We start from the raw sequence: 15,172 nt of genomic DNA, 5'->3' as shown, positions 1-15,172 counted from the left end.
GATACTGCTTCAATAATGAATTATGTTAAATTATGTTTCAAGTTTACAAAACAAAGCAATTGTGTAATATATATATTTTCTTTGGCAGGGATGTCAGATTATTCCGACTTTTCGTCGGATGAAGAAGAGTTGATTTCACGACGAGCTCCTCGCGTCTTTCGGCACAGACGGAATCCGATGATTGAAATGAGTGATCAAATGTTCAAAATGAGATTTTGTTTATCGAAAGATGTTGTGGAACGACTGGAACTAAAGTTAAGGGCCACACTACAAAAACCTACTCACAGAAATTATCCTCTGTCACCCATGTGTATGTTACTAATAACGCTTACGTTGTATGCTACAGGAAGTTTTCAAATGGTCGCTGGAGATCTCTTTAACATTGACAAGTCAACGGCTTTCTCTTTCAACTTTGATGTCATCATATCGGTTCTTTTATTTTCTATTATATGTTTTGCCTTGAGAATACAATATCCACCTGATCGTCCTTTTCTTTCGGTGTGAAATTCGCAGAACGCTCCTTTGAAGTTCCTTCCTTGTTTACTTCGCGAGATTACAATATGATCTTCTTCTCCTTCTTCGGCAGTCACGGCAATTTCGTATTTCATTTGTTGACAGTCACGGCCAGGTCAATCCCACCATTTAAGTATTATCCAACGGACCGAGCTATTTCGTATTTCATTTGTTTTGCGGTGTTGCCACGTTCACTTTTTTGGACTTCGATTACATTTCAACTACACATGTGTAAACCGAGTTCAGTTTTATACAACGCGATGAAGTCGTAATCTCAGGTCATTTTCAGAACTAAGTTCTTAATTGATCTCCAGCCAGATGTCTTTATACAACTGGGCCTAGATAACCTTGGCCACTGTGATGTCTAGTAATACCTCGCAAATGCAATCATTGATGCTGAAGTGGAACCGATCGCATCTCACCAGTGTCTTCTCCTTTTAATCCGGTTAGAAAGCTTGGTTTATTTCTACCTCTACGAATTTTCTTTCCTTTCGCACGAACACTTTTACAACCTGTGTCTGAAAAGTTCGGTGAATGGTCACCTAGGTTGTACACCGTGCTAGTTCAGGCGATGCACTCGCGCATACGCTTTGCGAGACATGACACCAAGTGCCCCCTATCGGTCAACTCAACACAGTTAAACGGATTTGAACGCTGCAACACATCTCCTGCCAGCTTCCAGCAGCCTTACAGTCGATGTCAAAAGTGTGCTGTAGCTAACGGAGATAACTTTGAAGGCCAGTAAAGGAGTTTTGTGTGTAACTTACGTTGTCTTTATTTCATGCGACCATTTACCGAACTTTTCAGACACAGGTTGTAATTGTCATTTGTTAATAACCATGGTGCACTTCCAGTACCTCTTGAGTGGGCATACAAGCTAAGGCCCCACACATTCTTGTCTCTACGCTGGCGTTCGTATGATATGAACGAGTACCCAAATAGAAACAGGACCGAAGAAAGGAGTGCATAATCATACACACTAGTTAATACAGCGAGGTTTACCTATAACAGGATGCTCTTCTATGCTTTAGAACGAGTTTGATAATGTTGGTAACAAATTGTTTTAAACGCTGCTTGTCATAAAACTACACAAGGAGCAGAATGTGTATTGGACAAATGTATGTTCTTGAATAACACCGAGCATATATTACGTTGTTTCTGACCACTCTGTATATACTAAGTTCTTCTTCTTACTCTTAAATAATGAAGGTAAAATTCCTTCATCAGTGTGGTCAACTAGTGAGTCCCCGCGCGCCCCATGGAGAAAATACTGTACAAAGTTGGATTAGTTGTGAAGTCAGCTGAAAGCACGGTTGGAGTCGTTCCAGTGTTCGAGCGAGAGACGACTTGTAGCAGAGAGCAGATTCGAAACCCGAACCTTCCCATGTAGTCGTGGCTCGGCACTAATTTGTGGCTGTGTCACCAGCGAGTGTTGGAGGCGCTTGCCTCGCACATTACACATCAATTTGCTAAGACGCGTACAGTCGCGTGCTAACATGTTTCACTGCAATAGTCCCCATATTCCGGCACCAGCGACACAAATCGGCTTAAGGAAAAAATTAAAATCCACAGCCTGTTCCCAGTCATTCGACCGGGTCAGGAATGGAATGAATGAAGCCCCATCTAGCGGCGAAGATAGGAATTGTGCTGGCTGCCGAAGCCCGTCGCACTCCTCTGGGGCAGTGATTAATGACTGATAGAAGAAATGAAATGATATTGGAGAGTGTTGCTGGAATGAAAGATGACAGCGAAAACCGGAGTACCCGGAGAAAATCCTGTCCTGCCTCCGCATTGTCCAGCACAAATCTCACATGGTGTGACCGGGATTTGAACCACGGAACCCAGCGGTGAGAGGCCGGTGCGTTGCCGCCTGAGGCACGGCCACCCGCTTAAGGAACAGAAACGTTATTTTTTACACGAAGACGAAAGGAAACCAGCTCTTAAAACCGCCAAAAGTTAATTCGGAAGAGTCTGAGCGTACTAGTGCTCAGACGGGAAAATCGTCCCTGCACCCACGATCATATGATCATGATTGCTGTCAGAGACATCGGTATGGAAGTTATAAGTTCCTCGCCGCTTCAGTTTGTACATACCACTGTGTCTTCTATAAAAACAACTATGCGCACTTCGGGACCCCTGTATTCCCTCAATATTTCCAGATATAAGTCAAACCTACAATCATAACTCAGATAAACAGATTCGAATAACATTCGGAAGGGAAAAGTTCAAATCTAGGTACAAATCGTCCTCTCCTACTTATTCTCTGCAAATTTTGCAGTATTTTTCCTTGTTTTAAGTCAATTCTTTTCTTTCAGGACCCTTATCAAAATCATATCCTCCAAACCAAATGCTCACCGTCTCAAACACTATTGCAGATACTATTCGATGAGTATCATATTACAACTTTGACGGAAGTTAGCAGAGAGAAAAGATGACTGCGTTGCCCTTAACCACTTTCTGGAACTGGAGCAGTGACATACAAATCCATATTCCATAGATTAAATTACTATAGAAGAACTTAGGAGCCAAGCATAAAAAAGGAAACACTTTGGGTTGAACCAGACAGATTTCATTGAAAGTTTGGAAAATGATGAAATAATATATCTCATATTTAAAAGTAATAGCCATTTTGCCGAAAAGTTAATACACTAGTGTCCAGAAGTTAAGCATAATCACTAAACGAGGTCATACCGCTTGATAGAAATGTCAGACGGATTGCTGAACAAACGGAAGCTGAATCACACACCATGTCACACAACTTGTCCAGAAGAACAGTGTCAGAAAGGTTCTGATAGCTAAGGTACACCTTTGACAACAACTAACGAAACTTGGCAATGTCTTTCAAATTGACAAAATATGCTGTCAGTAGGGTGTATGGTTACCCCTAACGGCCACACATGCTTCGCACCGACGTGGCATGCTCTCTATCAGATGGTCCAAGAGCTCTTGTGGCAGTCGATCCCATTCCTCCGAAAGGGCAATGCGAAGGTCTTGGAGGGTCCTTGGTTGAGGCTGACGGGATGAAATTCGCCTCCCCAATGCATCCCAGGCATGTTCTAGAGAATTCATATCCACAGACCTCGCTGGCCAGTCCATGCGATGAATGTCTTCCCCAGCCAGAAATTCATCCACCAGAACAGCGCGGTGTGGTCAGGCATTATCGTCCATTAAAGGGAAGTCTGGACCAGCCACACCTCTGAAGAGTCGAACAAGTGGTCTCAGTACCTCATCCCTGTATCTAAGAGTGTTAACACTCTTCCTCGGGCCACCCATGAAGATGTGCAGGTCCGTACGGCCATTCAACATGATGCCGCTGCACACCATGACGCCACCGCCACCATACTGGTCCCGTTCCACGATATTCCTGTGGTTGTATCGGCTACCCGGTTCTCTCCAGATTAATGTGCGACGGGAATCGTTCTGCAAACTGAAGCGGGATTCATCTGTGAAGAGCACATGCCTCCATTCATTCATGGTCCAGTTTCGATGTTGACGGCTCCACAGTAAACGGGCCCGTCTCTGTGCTGGAGTGAGTGGGACGCACACCGCTGGACGTCGGGCAAACAGCCTTGCTGTTCTGAGCCTCCGTTACACAGTTTGCCGGGAAACGGCAGCTGCAGCTGCATGCTCCGCCGACAATTGTCTTGCAGGTGCACGCCGATTTCGTCGGGCGGTTAAGGCCAGATATCGGTCCTGCTGTGGGGTGGTTACCCTTAGTCGACCTGGTACTGGCCTACGACTGACATCTCCTGTGTCTCGATATCGTCTCCAAAGCCTGGAAATGACACTTTGGGGCTCATTCAAGGATACGGCGACTTCGGTCTGTGTCTGGCCTGCTTCCAGGCGGCCGAGTATTCTACCCTGCGAAACGGGGTCCAAATGGCGTCGTTGTGCCATTATGTTGCCATGTTCACCACGAGGCTACACTTCGCACACTATAACAGGGCAAACGCGACTGGGGGAATATGGGGTGCAGGCACTGGCTGTGTTTACCTTGCGGTTACGCCGCTAGTCAAAGCAGGGAACACACCTTTCCTATACAGAGCGAACACGTAAGGTTGGTAGGTGCATATGTCGTGCGACTTGCGGTATATTTCCTGTTGCCTTGCTTACTCGTAACTTATGCTTAACTTTTGGACACTAGTGTAGTATTAACTGCCGAAAGATAGTTGGGCGTCTGAGATTAGTTAGCTGATGATAGCATATGCACTGTAGACAAATACAATTAATTATTTTTTTAAGTTTCATAAAACACTTTGTATGAAATACGAGATTTGACAACACGAACAGGATTTCTTGCTCTACAAACCTATTTTACTACGCGAACCGCGTGCGTTTCAATACTTCTGTGTCGCTCATCATGGAAGATAAAAATGTTAGGCCTATGTACTATATAAACGTGCATGCTTTGACTGGATTCCTGTTCACAATCACTTATTTTGTCATGTTGTGGCCAGCAGGCGTGCAGCAATGTTCCGATGTCTTAATTGATCAACTCACCAATCTTCATTGCATTCGATGCCTTCAATACATCCTGTTCCAGTAAAACTGCAGCAAAAAAATACCTTTTGCGATGCGTTGTGCGGAAAAGGACCCAAACTCGACAATGGAAATTTTACAGCAGAGCTGAACCAAGGTGTCTGTGGCGTAAAAATTGCATTTCTATGTTTTGACTTCTTGCGCTACCCATAAACTAACTAGGGGAACCCGCCAAGTGTAACAGCCTGATTTGGCAGAAACTTGGCACACTGAAAGAGGAGGCGAAATAAGCGAACACATGTTTCGGCTCATCCGTAGACACTCGACCGTTTCCTAGAAAATGACGACCGGAGTTTACGACGTGCTTTACGTGCCTCAGCGTAACAAGTTCAACTGATGCGGTGGCGTCTCGTGTTCAAATCCCGAGGATTTTTTCATTTGTCTACTTATGTCCATTGACGATTACTACACGAATGTTTCTTATCAGTTTAGTGGATACAAGGGCGTTATGTTGATTGTAAAATTACAACTGGGTTTCAAAATAAGTGTTATATATTTATTATACAGAGGCTTACATGGTGTTTTTCATGGATTAAAATATTTTACAAGTTCATTCTTGTATTAACCCACCGGGCGAGTTGGCCGTACAGTTAGAGGCGCGCAGCTGTGAACTTGCATCCGGGAGATAGTGGGTTCGAACCCCACTGTCGGCAGCCCTGAAGATGGTTTTCCTTGGTTTCCCATTTTCACACCAGTCCTTAATTAAGGCCACGGCCGATTCCTTCCTACTCCTAGGCCTTTCCTGTCCCTTCGTCCGCCATAAGACCTATCTGTATCGGTGGGACGTAAAGCAAAAGGAAAAAGAAAATGTATTAACGCTTACTGTGAAATCCCTTGGATGATACCGATCGCAGAAGCATTGGAAACAGAAATTTCGCTCACCACGAACATCGCGCGAAGATTTCACGTGTTGGCAATAAGTTTGCGACAAACCACGCGTAACGAATCATTTTCCCATAAACTGGCGCTTGCAATTGATTATGAATCAATGCGTGGATTTTTATTGCATCGCGTCTAGACGTGCTGTGCAATGAGTGTAGAACAATTGATGTTCTAAAATTCATTTACGAGACAGAAAAAAAGACGAAAAAACAACAACGGTATTTCAAAATGCATTGAACAAAACCATTCGTGCAGTAATCGTCAATGGACAAAAGTAGATAAATTGAAAAAAAAAAAGCAATTCATCGGGATTTCAACATGGAGCGCAAAACAGTGAGATCGCGGCGCAAGTCACTTTCTAAGTGCTAATATGCACGTAAAGCACTCCGCAAATTTCGACCGTCCTTTTCTCGGAAACGGATGAGCCGAAACATGTGTTCGCTTATTTCGACCCCTCTTTCAGTGTGCCAAGTTTCTGCCAAATCGGATTGTTACACTCGGTGGGTTCCCTTCGTAAGTTACACAGCAATTCGCGTCTTCGTCACTCGATGTCATGAACACTTTGTACAATTGGTAAGAAAGTTAGTGAAAGCTGTAATTGCATTTTTGTCAAAAACGAAAAATCCGGCTTTAGTTCCACAATTGGTAAGAAAGTTAGTGAAAGCTGTAATTGCATTTTTGTCAAAAACGAAAAATCCGGCTTTAGTTCCACAATTGGTAAGAAAGTTAGTGAAAGCTGTAATTGCATTTTTGTCAAAAACGAAAAATCCGACTTTAGTTCCACAATTGGTAAGAAAGTTAGTGAAAGCTGTAATTGCATTTTTGTCAAAAACGAAAAATCCGGCTTTAGTTCCACAATTGGTAAGAAAGTTAGTGAAAACTGTAATTGCATTTTTGTCAAAAACGAAAAATCCGACTTTAGTTCCACAATTGGTAAGAAAGTTAGTGAAAGCTGTAATTGCATTTTTGTCATAAACGAAAAATCCGACTTTAGTTCCATTTTCGCGCAACGGCTCACATTTTTAAGTACGTGAATTTTCTTTGACGTGAGAATAACAATTACCATGAAGTTTATGAAATCTTAACCGAGGTTCCAGATCAGGAAGTGCAAGAAAATATTATCGTTGTCAGTTAGCTGTTTTCTTGTTGATATCTCTATTAACCTTTTCGCTCCCAAGTTTCTTTCAGCATTATGCATGCCCCATACCAGATTTTTCTGGACGTTTCGACAGTGGTTGTAAAAGGCCATGAATACTTTGTATTTACACAGCTACTGAAAAGTCATGGAATGACAATATTAGCAATATATTTCTCCTAACACTTTTCCCAAAACTTGAAAGAACTTGGCGTGATATGTGTCGACAGCTTGTTTCACTGAAACGTATCTCCACTATATTAATAAAAAATCAGACTCATCATCATGGCTTAAAATGTTTAAAATTTAATCTTTCGTGATGATTTCTTTACACTCCCGTGCACCCATCTCAGAAGACAGTTGTGAAGGAAAAACACAAGGCAAATAATTATCGTCAAAAAAGTGTAAGGCGATTTATGAATCGTCCGTCGTTTGAACAAAATATGTCAACAGCGTTGGACTGAACTCGGAAGTGAACAAGAGCCCATTGCTTTAAATCCGAATTAACTCGTGTTTGGGACAGCGGGAGAAATGTTGACATCCGAGTTAACTCGGGCATGGGATGGAAAAGGTTAATTGTCTTGTCCAGCAATATTGGTTAGTGTCCCCTTAATTGATCATCCTGCTAAGTTTCATTGCAATTGGTCTGGTCCAACCCAACCAGGTCACTTGTCGGATCATTCTCGATGAGATTATTCCCAAGTGTTTTCCACTCACATTAGAAGAATTGTGGAATTACTTCTTATCTATAGACTTGGTGTTCGATTCCCGATCGTTAAACAGACAAGTGACTGATGGTTGCCTTCCTTGGCACAATGGCCAGCAACCCGTACGAGGCCGGATAAACCACATGCCAACGAAAATGTCTTACATATGGTTTGAAATAGAAGCTGTGAGGCCCGGGTACGATTCCCGGATCTGCCACGAAATTTGAAAAGTGGTACGAGGTCAGCTGAGTAGAGGTGGGTTCGATTCCCATTTCAGCCATCCTCGAAGTCGTTTTTCGTGGTTTCCCACTTCTCCTCCAGGCAAATGGCGGGACGATACCTAAATTAAGGCCACGGCCGCTTCCTTCCCTCTTCCCTGTCTATACCTTCCAATCTCCCCCCACCCCACCACAAGACCCTCGTTTAGGACAGTAGATTAGGTCGCCTTGGCAAGGTACTGGTCATCCTTATCAGTTGTATCCCCCGATCCAAAGTTTCACGCTCCAGGACACTGCCCATGAGGCGGTAGAGGTGGCATCCCTCGGTGAGTCCGAGGGAAAAACCAACCCTGGAGGGAAAACGGGTTAAGAAAGGAGAACGTTTTGTTTTAATGAAAATATGGTAATTTTGTGCAAGCTCACAGATAACTGTGGTTAGGGAGAAATGTTATATGCAAGTTACTTTACGTCGCACCGACACAGATAGGTCTTATGGCGACAGTGGACAGGAAAGTGCTAGGAGTTGGATGAAATCGGCCGTGGCCTTAATAAGGTACAGCCCCAGCATTTGCCTGGTGTGAAAATGGGGAAACCACGTAAAACCATCTTGAGGGCTGCCGATAATGAGGTTCGAACCCACTATCTCCAGAATACGGGATACTGGCCGCAGCTATCGAGGTCGGTAGAAAGAAAGATGTTCGAAAAAGGTCAAAAACCCAGACTATAGTAATTGGTGCAGATTTCGAAATGTGTTCAACTCCGTGTCGTTGGCTTCTAGCGCGTTAAAATTACTCCTGTGGGTCAAAACATTTGACACCGAGATATCTCTCAAATAGCATCAGAACTGTGACCTGGTCGCCAGTATAATATGACATGGAATCATGCAGCGTATTGTCAACTGGAGAAATGGACCCTCTGTTACCCCCACCGGCTTTCCCTAGCGGTGCAAGTTCGATCACGTTGATATGGTGGGCCCCTTGAGCAGTTTGTAAAGCTTACAGTTACTCCTTTATAGGGTCATTCGTCTTTTTTCACATTCTTCTTTCGAAAATTTGGAGCTTATTTCCATATTTGCTGGAGTGAGGCCAGCCAACCTGCCGTTCTAAATTCTGTTAATTATGCCGACACTTGATTTATGGGCCATTACTAGTCTTTGTTCATTTTCAAGGGTTTTGCCATTTTATGCTATTAATTGGTACCTAGACCGTTACCTTTCAAATACTGGATCGCCTGCTTTCGATATTAAAATATTTATTGGTTGTTAACCCTTGAATCCTCAGCCCCTTGACTATTTCTGTTAGCTCCCAAATAGCTTTTGTTGTTGATCCCCTTTAGGTGGCACAGTTCGTCCTCTGTGTCAAGATGGCGCAGTCTAATTCCGGCACAATACAGAGGGATCGTGTCTGTAGGTTTACTGGCACGTTGAACCCATTTCTGACGACATTCCTGAATTCTGGTGTTGTGATTTGGTTCTTGGTTTGTGGCAAGCCTGTGTGATAACCTGCTGTAGCTTGGTTGAAGTGGAAAACAACAGAAAACCATTCCTGGTATAGCTGAGAGTGAGATTGCAATCTACTTTTCATAATCGTGTTTCTCGGGTCTGAGTGAACCATATTCTAGTTCCTCCAATTAGAGACGTACCATTATGTGTTTTTTATTATTATTATTATTATTATTATTATTATTATTATTATTACGAGTGGGCGAACTAAGGACTGCGACGTTCAACATTTTTTTCTTAGAGTGGGCCTTCTCTGGCTATGCTGCTTTGATCAGGCAGGAATTTAAAACAATTAGCCCTTGAAAACATAGGTCGGGTAATCTTTTCTTGCCGAAGTGCAAATATTATATTTTGTAAAAATAATGATTTGTTTAAACCCAGACTTCTTTTTTTTTTTGCTAGGGGCTTTACGTCGCACCGACACAGATAGGTCTTATGGCGACGATGGGATAGGAAAGGCCTAGGAGTTGGAAGGAAGCGGCCGTGGCCTTAATTAAGGTACAGCCCCAGCATTTGCCTGGTGTGAAAATGGGAAACCACGGAAAACCATTTTCAGGGCTGCCGATAGTGGGATTCGAACCTACTATCTCCCGGATGCAAGCTCACAGCCGCGCGCCTCTACGCGCACGGCCAACTCGCCCGGTGAACCCAGACTTCTAAGTGACATATAGGTACCACTCTGTAATTGTTTAAGAACTGCAATGAAGCAATACATATTTGGATGGCTGGCGTTGAAAAGACAGTTAAGTTTTCTATGGAATGATTCGCATTTGATGGTGCGTCTCATTGATGATGATTGATTTTCTCATATCGCAGGAGGGAATCTGGCGACTTCTGATATGTAGGCGATCAGAATGTAGGCGGAAAATATTATCTTCTTCATGAATTCGCAGAAAAAGAGTAGAAATGTGTGAGCTTCACTCAGTGGCGGATTTGATAATTCTACGTTCGAAGCAAATGGGAGGTAATTTGCGTACAGTATACTGAGTAAACAGGAGTCCATTTACGTACTCATAAAAAAGTAAGCATCAATTTACATCACCCTGTTACTATCATGTATTCCTTGTTCACAGGTATGGCGACTTGATCTGGTTATGGTGATCCTGTTCAAAGCGATCCCCTTGGAAAGCACGGACGGGGAACGGCTAGAGAAGTCCCCAGAATGTGCCCACCCAGGCCTCTGTGTCAACCCCTATCACATCAACGTATCCGTCCGGGAGCTGGATTTGTACCTCGCCAACTTCATCAACAGCCACGGTGAGTACTCTAGGTAGATATTTCATGTGAGGACTCGAATTCTCTCACTTTATGTCTCATTAGGCAAACAGTCACGCGATTGGAGACAAGTTTACATGTTACCAACCTGACTGGTGTTCATTGCACGTTTACCAACACATGCATACATGTATAATTCAGCTCTCATCCATGTACTGACCACGAACATCCAAGTTACACTAACCTTTTTACACCCTTGTTCACAGTCCTCTCCCCACCCTGTTTTCTTCTTCATGGTTTAAACTGGCCGCATTTGATACTGCCGTGCGTTATCAGGGTCTTAAAAGCTATAACGACAACTCGCGGAGTAATCGTATTTTACTATAGACTACATTTGTTGAAAATACTATATACAGTAATTACAAGCGTACTCGAGTCAAGATTTCCACTTGCGCAGTTTGTACTCACTGACTTGGCCAACCATACGTCCGCTGACGTGTAGAACTCCTGCTCTCCAACACGACTTCTCACAATGCGATGTCGTCCCCTGAATGGTGTAGAGCACTGGCCTTCCAAGCCCAAGTTACCAGGTTCGATCTCGGTTCAGTCCCGTCGCAACTGAGAGTTCTCAAATACGCCAGCCTCGTGTCTGCTTTTGGCGACTCCGTAAACCGCAAAAGTGCTTAGCGGGACTAATATATATAATGTCGTGTGGCTACTTCTAGCCGGGTGCAGCCCTTGTAAGGCAGACCCTCCGATGAGGGTGGGCGGCATCTGCCATGTGTAGGTAACTGCGTGTTATTGTGGTGGAGGATAGTGTTATGTGTGGTGTGTGAGTTGCAGGAATGTTGGGGACAGCACAAACACCCAGCCCCCGAGCCACTGGAATTAACCAATGAAGGTTAAAATCCCCGACCCGGCCGGGAATCGAACCCGGGACCCTCTGAACCGAAGGCCAGGACGCTGACCGTTCAGCCAACGAGTCGGACGTTAGCGGGACTGAAATTATTATTATTATTATTATTATTATTATTATTATTATTATTATTATTATTATTATTATTATTATTATTATTATTATTATAGCTAAACATTCTGTCGCCAGCAGCGTAGCTATGTTGAAATATCGGATCCCGGGGATATCTGAAGTTAAGCAACATTGGGTGCAGTCAGCACTTGGTTGGGTAGTAACGTGCTGTTGGCTATAGGAGGACGAAAAGGAACTGGCTACCCTACCACAAGCAAACTCCTTCCAGGTTTGGATACCGGACTTCTGTTTTAAACATAATAATAATAATAATAATAATAATAATAATAATAATAATAATAATAATAATAATAATAATGTCACGTCCACTGACTGCGCTTACGGTTTGCTAAGACATCGAGATGCCAGAATTTTGTACCACAGGCTTCCTTTTACTTAATTCTTCCGATACAGGACTGAGAGGTGTGGATACCTCGCTGGCGAAGGAAGCATGTTGACATCACGAAGGCAAGTTAGAGGTTCCCGTGCTGTGTGAGGCCGGGCATTATCCTGCTGGACAATGAAGTGGTCGAGCTGCACCAGGAACAGAATGTTCTGGAGGTATCGCCGCTCCTCGTGTTCCTTCAATCACCACCTCTGGTGAACGGGAATCGTAGGAAATGGCACCTCTCTTTGTGGCTGTGTGGATCACTGCGCTGGCCAGGACGTCTCCAGAGTCGGATTTGGACAGAACCATGAACAGCACTCGTCGTCATTCCGCAAGATCCCATGCTGCCTGTTCCTGGCAGAAGTTCAAAATCGGCGACGCTCAGGTCGTAATGGACGACAGATCCTGCTCTGCTATCCGCGTGAGTATGGTACTGTGGACACAGGCCTATCCCGGCAGCCGTGGCATGTCTCTGATGATCGGCAGCGACACCCGTGGAGTGCTTACAACCTGTCGCACGATGAAACAATCCTCCTCGCTTGTGGTTCTCGACGCGTCACTCAGCTTAGTTCTGTTAACTCACACTGTTCACTCTATCTTCCATCTATAAATGGTGGAGGGGCATCTTCCGCGCAACCAATGAGCATGAAACGCAAATGGGGCACATAATAGCATATGGTGGTACTATTATGGCAACTTTCTTAGTACTCGCGCGATTTGTTTATGTGTGCTTCTTTTTTTTTTTTTTTTTTTTTTTTTTTTGCATATGAGTGCACTTCGATATTTTTATTTAAGCACTACCTATGTACGCATACACCTTCTAGTTAATGTTGTGAATGTACAGTCATCGTCCGCGATAGCAGATCGATGCAAACATACATAGGGGTCACCTGTCTACTTCGGTGGGTGGTGTTCTCTTCCTCGTTCATTTGTGGACAAGTTATTCCTTGTATGGTTCCAGTGCTTTTGCAAGTGAGCAAAGGTCGCATTGTGGGTATATGGTACGGACACATGCCTCCAGAAGAAATCGCACGGGCAACACCACGCACATTGCAGGTCGTTTGGAGGTGGTTAGAATGTATTGATTTATTTTCCTTAACGATAGTTCGAGTAACATTGTTTGTTATTTGATGGAAAATTTTGGAAGTCTTATACACTCTAAAAACATCTAAATTTCATTTCTCTGCTTGGAAAAAATTTAAGTTGAGAAATTTCTTAGGCAGAATTCAACTTATATTTATTTGAAAGATGTTACATGGTTAATTCATTCTCGTTGACTATAACATTAATATAAATACAGAAATATTGAAGGATAAACTTTTAATTTATCTGCATTGTTTAAAACTTATTGTAAATGTCTTGTCTGTAGGCCTAATAATAAACTATCTCGAAAACCTAAACTTCTAATCAATAACCTGCCCACCACTGCGCTTGAAGCATTAACATATGACACCTGTATTGGAAGTGACTCCATCGATCTACCACCGCTGATGATGTCTATACATGTTTTAGACTGGAGAGCCATGAATTTCTGCGAGAAATACGGCACGCAGGGTTAAACACGAAAACATCAGTGGGATTGCTCATTGTTTTTTTCACTAAGATAATTAAGCCATTACTCTTAGCAATTACTAGTGAGGTACTTTCTCCAGCAGCAGTCAATAGTCGAGTTTAGTTTTAGAAACATTCAATAATACAAATGTAATTCGAAAGGTGACTCTCAGTATGAGCGAGACTTGTTTTAATATTCCTAAAAGTGTGGCAGCCCACTCCCCTTTCACAAAGTAATTGCTTTATCTGCTCTGCCCGCTATTCATTTGGATAATAGAATTAACCCGCTACCTCGTCCACTCGCGCCGGGCTGGCCTAACCTCCAAATTCATAATATCTTACACCCAGCTAACCAAATCATTTTATTAATCAAGTTTCAGACATCGTCAGGGATGTAAACAAACAGAGGATCACCTGCCTGCTGCAGGGAGTGGTGGACAAGCTACTCCGTAACTAGTATGGCTCCAGTTCTTTCGCAAATTAACAGGGTTGAATGGTTGGTATGTGGGAGGCGTCACGTTTGCCTCCAGAACAAATAGAACATGCAATGTTACGCAAACTGCAAATGTTTGTAGACAAATAGAGTGCACTGGTTTATTTTCCTTGACAGTGGTTTATATATATAGATTATATTTGATTATATGCACACTAAGAGCATCATTTAAAATTCGTTCTCTGTATGAAAATAGTTCCAATGGTTGAAGTTCCTAAAACATTTACTACTTATACACAATAAAATTAATCTAAACCTACAAAAATGAAAATTCACAGCCTGTTTCTAGTCATTCAACCGGGCCAGGAATGGAATGAATGGAGCCCCATCTAGCGGCGGGGAATCGGAATTGTGCCGGCTGCCGAATCCTGTCGCACTCCTCTGGGGCAATGATTAATCAATGACAGATGAAATGAAATGGTATTGGAGTGTGTTGCTGGAATGATATATGACAGGAAAAACCGGAGTACTCGGAGAAAAACCTGTCCGCCTCCGCTTTGTCCAGCACAAATCCCACATGGAGTGAACGGGATTTGAACCACGAAACCCAGCGGTGAGAGGCCGGCGCGCTGCCGCCTGAGCCATGGAGGCTAAACCTACAAAGATATTAAAGGACATAACTTAGTAATTTAGTCTGCATTGTTTAAACCGAATTACATGTTCGTGTCTTTAAGAATGAACTAATATCCAAAATCTAAATCTCTAAATAACCAGTACGCCACTGTGCTGTTTACCGTTCGAACTCCCGTATTGGGAAGGATAAGCCTAACTCTTGCTTCGCTTTTATCGATCTACCATCACTGACAGTGTCCGTACAGGACTGCAGGTCCGAAAGGTGGGTGGACCCAGGATATAATCTAGTTGCAGCGTGGGACATCGTGGTCAACAACCCTGTGAAGTCAAGTGCCACACGATAGTGCGACTTAATACAGCGGAACACCATTCTCGTAGACGGTAGAGCGCCGTATTTCTGATCAAAGTTGGCGGGTTCAACCATTGCTGA

General features: G+C 43.4%; 1 protein-coding gene across 5 annotated transcripts in view; it reads left to right on the top strand.

The window, feature by feature from the left end:
• NfI (Nuclear factor I) overlaps positions 1 to 15,172 on the top strand; it is a 602,168-nt gene that overhangs the window by 306,574 nt on the left and 280,422 nt on the right. For all 5 annotated transcript variants that reach the window (XM_067141127.2, XM_067141126.2, XM_067141124.2 and 2 more), the window contains exon 4: positions 10,569 to 10,752. In XM_067141127.2, the coding sequence (XP_066997228.1) occupies positions 10,569 to 10,752 (184 nt within the window). The remainder of the gene's footprint in view (positions 1 to 10,568; positions 10,753 to 15,172) is intronic.

Source organism: Anabrus simplex, chromosome 2, assembly GCF_040414725.1.
Source record: "Anabrus simplex isolate iqAnaSimp1 chromosome 2, ASM4041472v1, whole genome shotgun sequence".
In the NCBI taxonomy this organism is placed as follows: Eukaryota; Metazoa; Arthropoda; class Insecta; order Orthoptera; family Tettigoniidae; genus Anabrus; species Anabrus simplex.
Note: the sequence above shows the minus strand (reverse complement) of the source record. Positions and strands in the feature narration are given on the sequence as shown.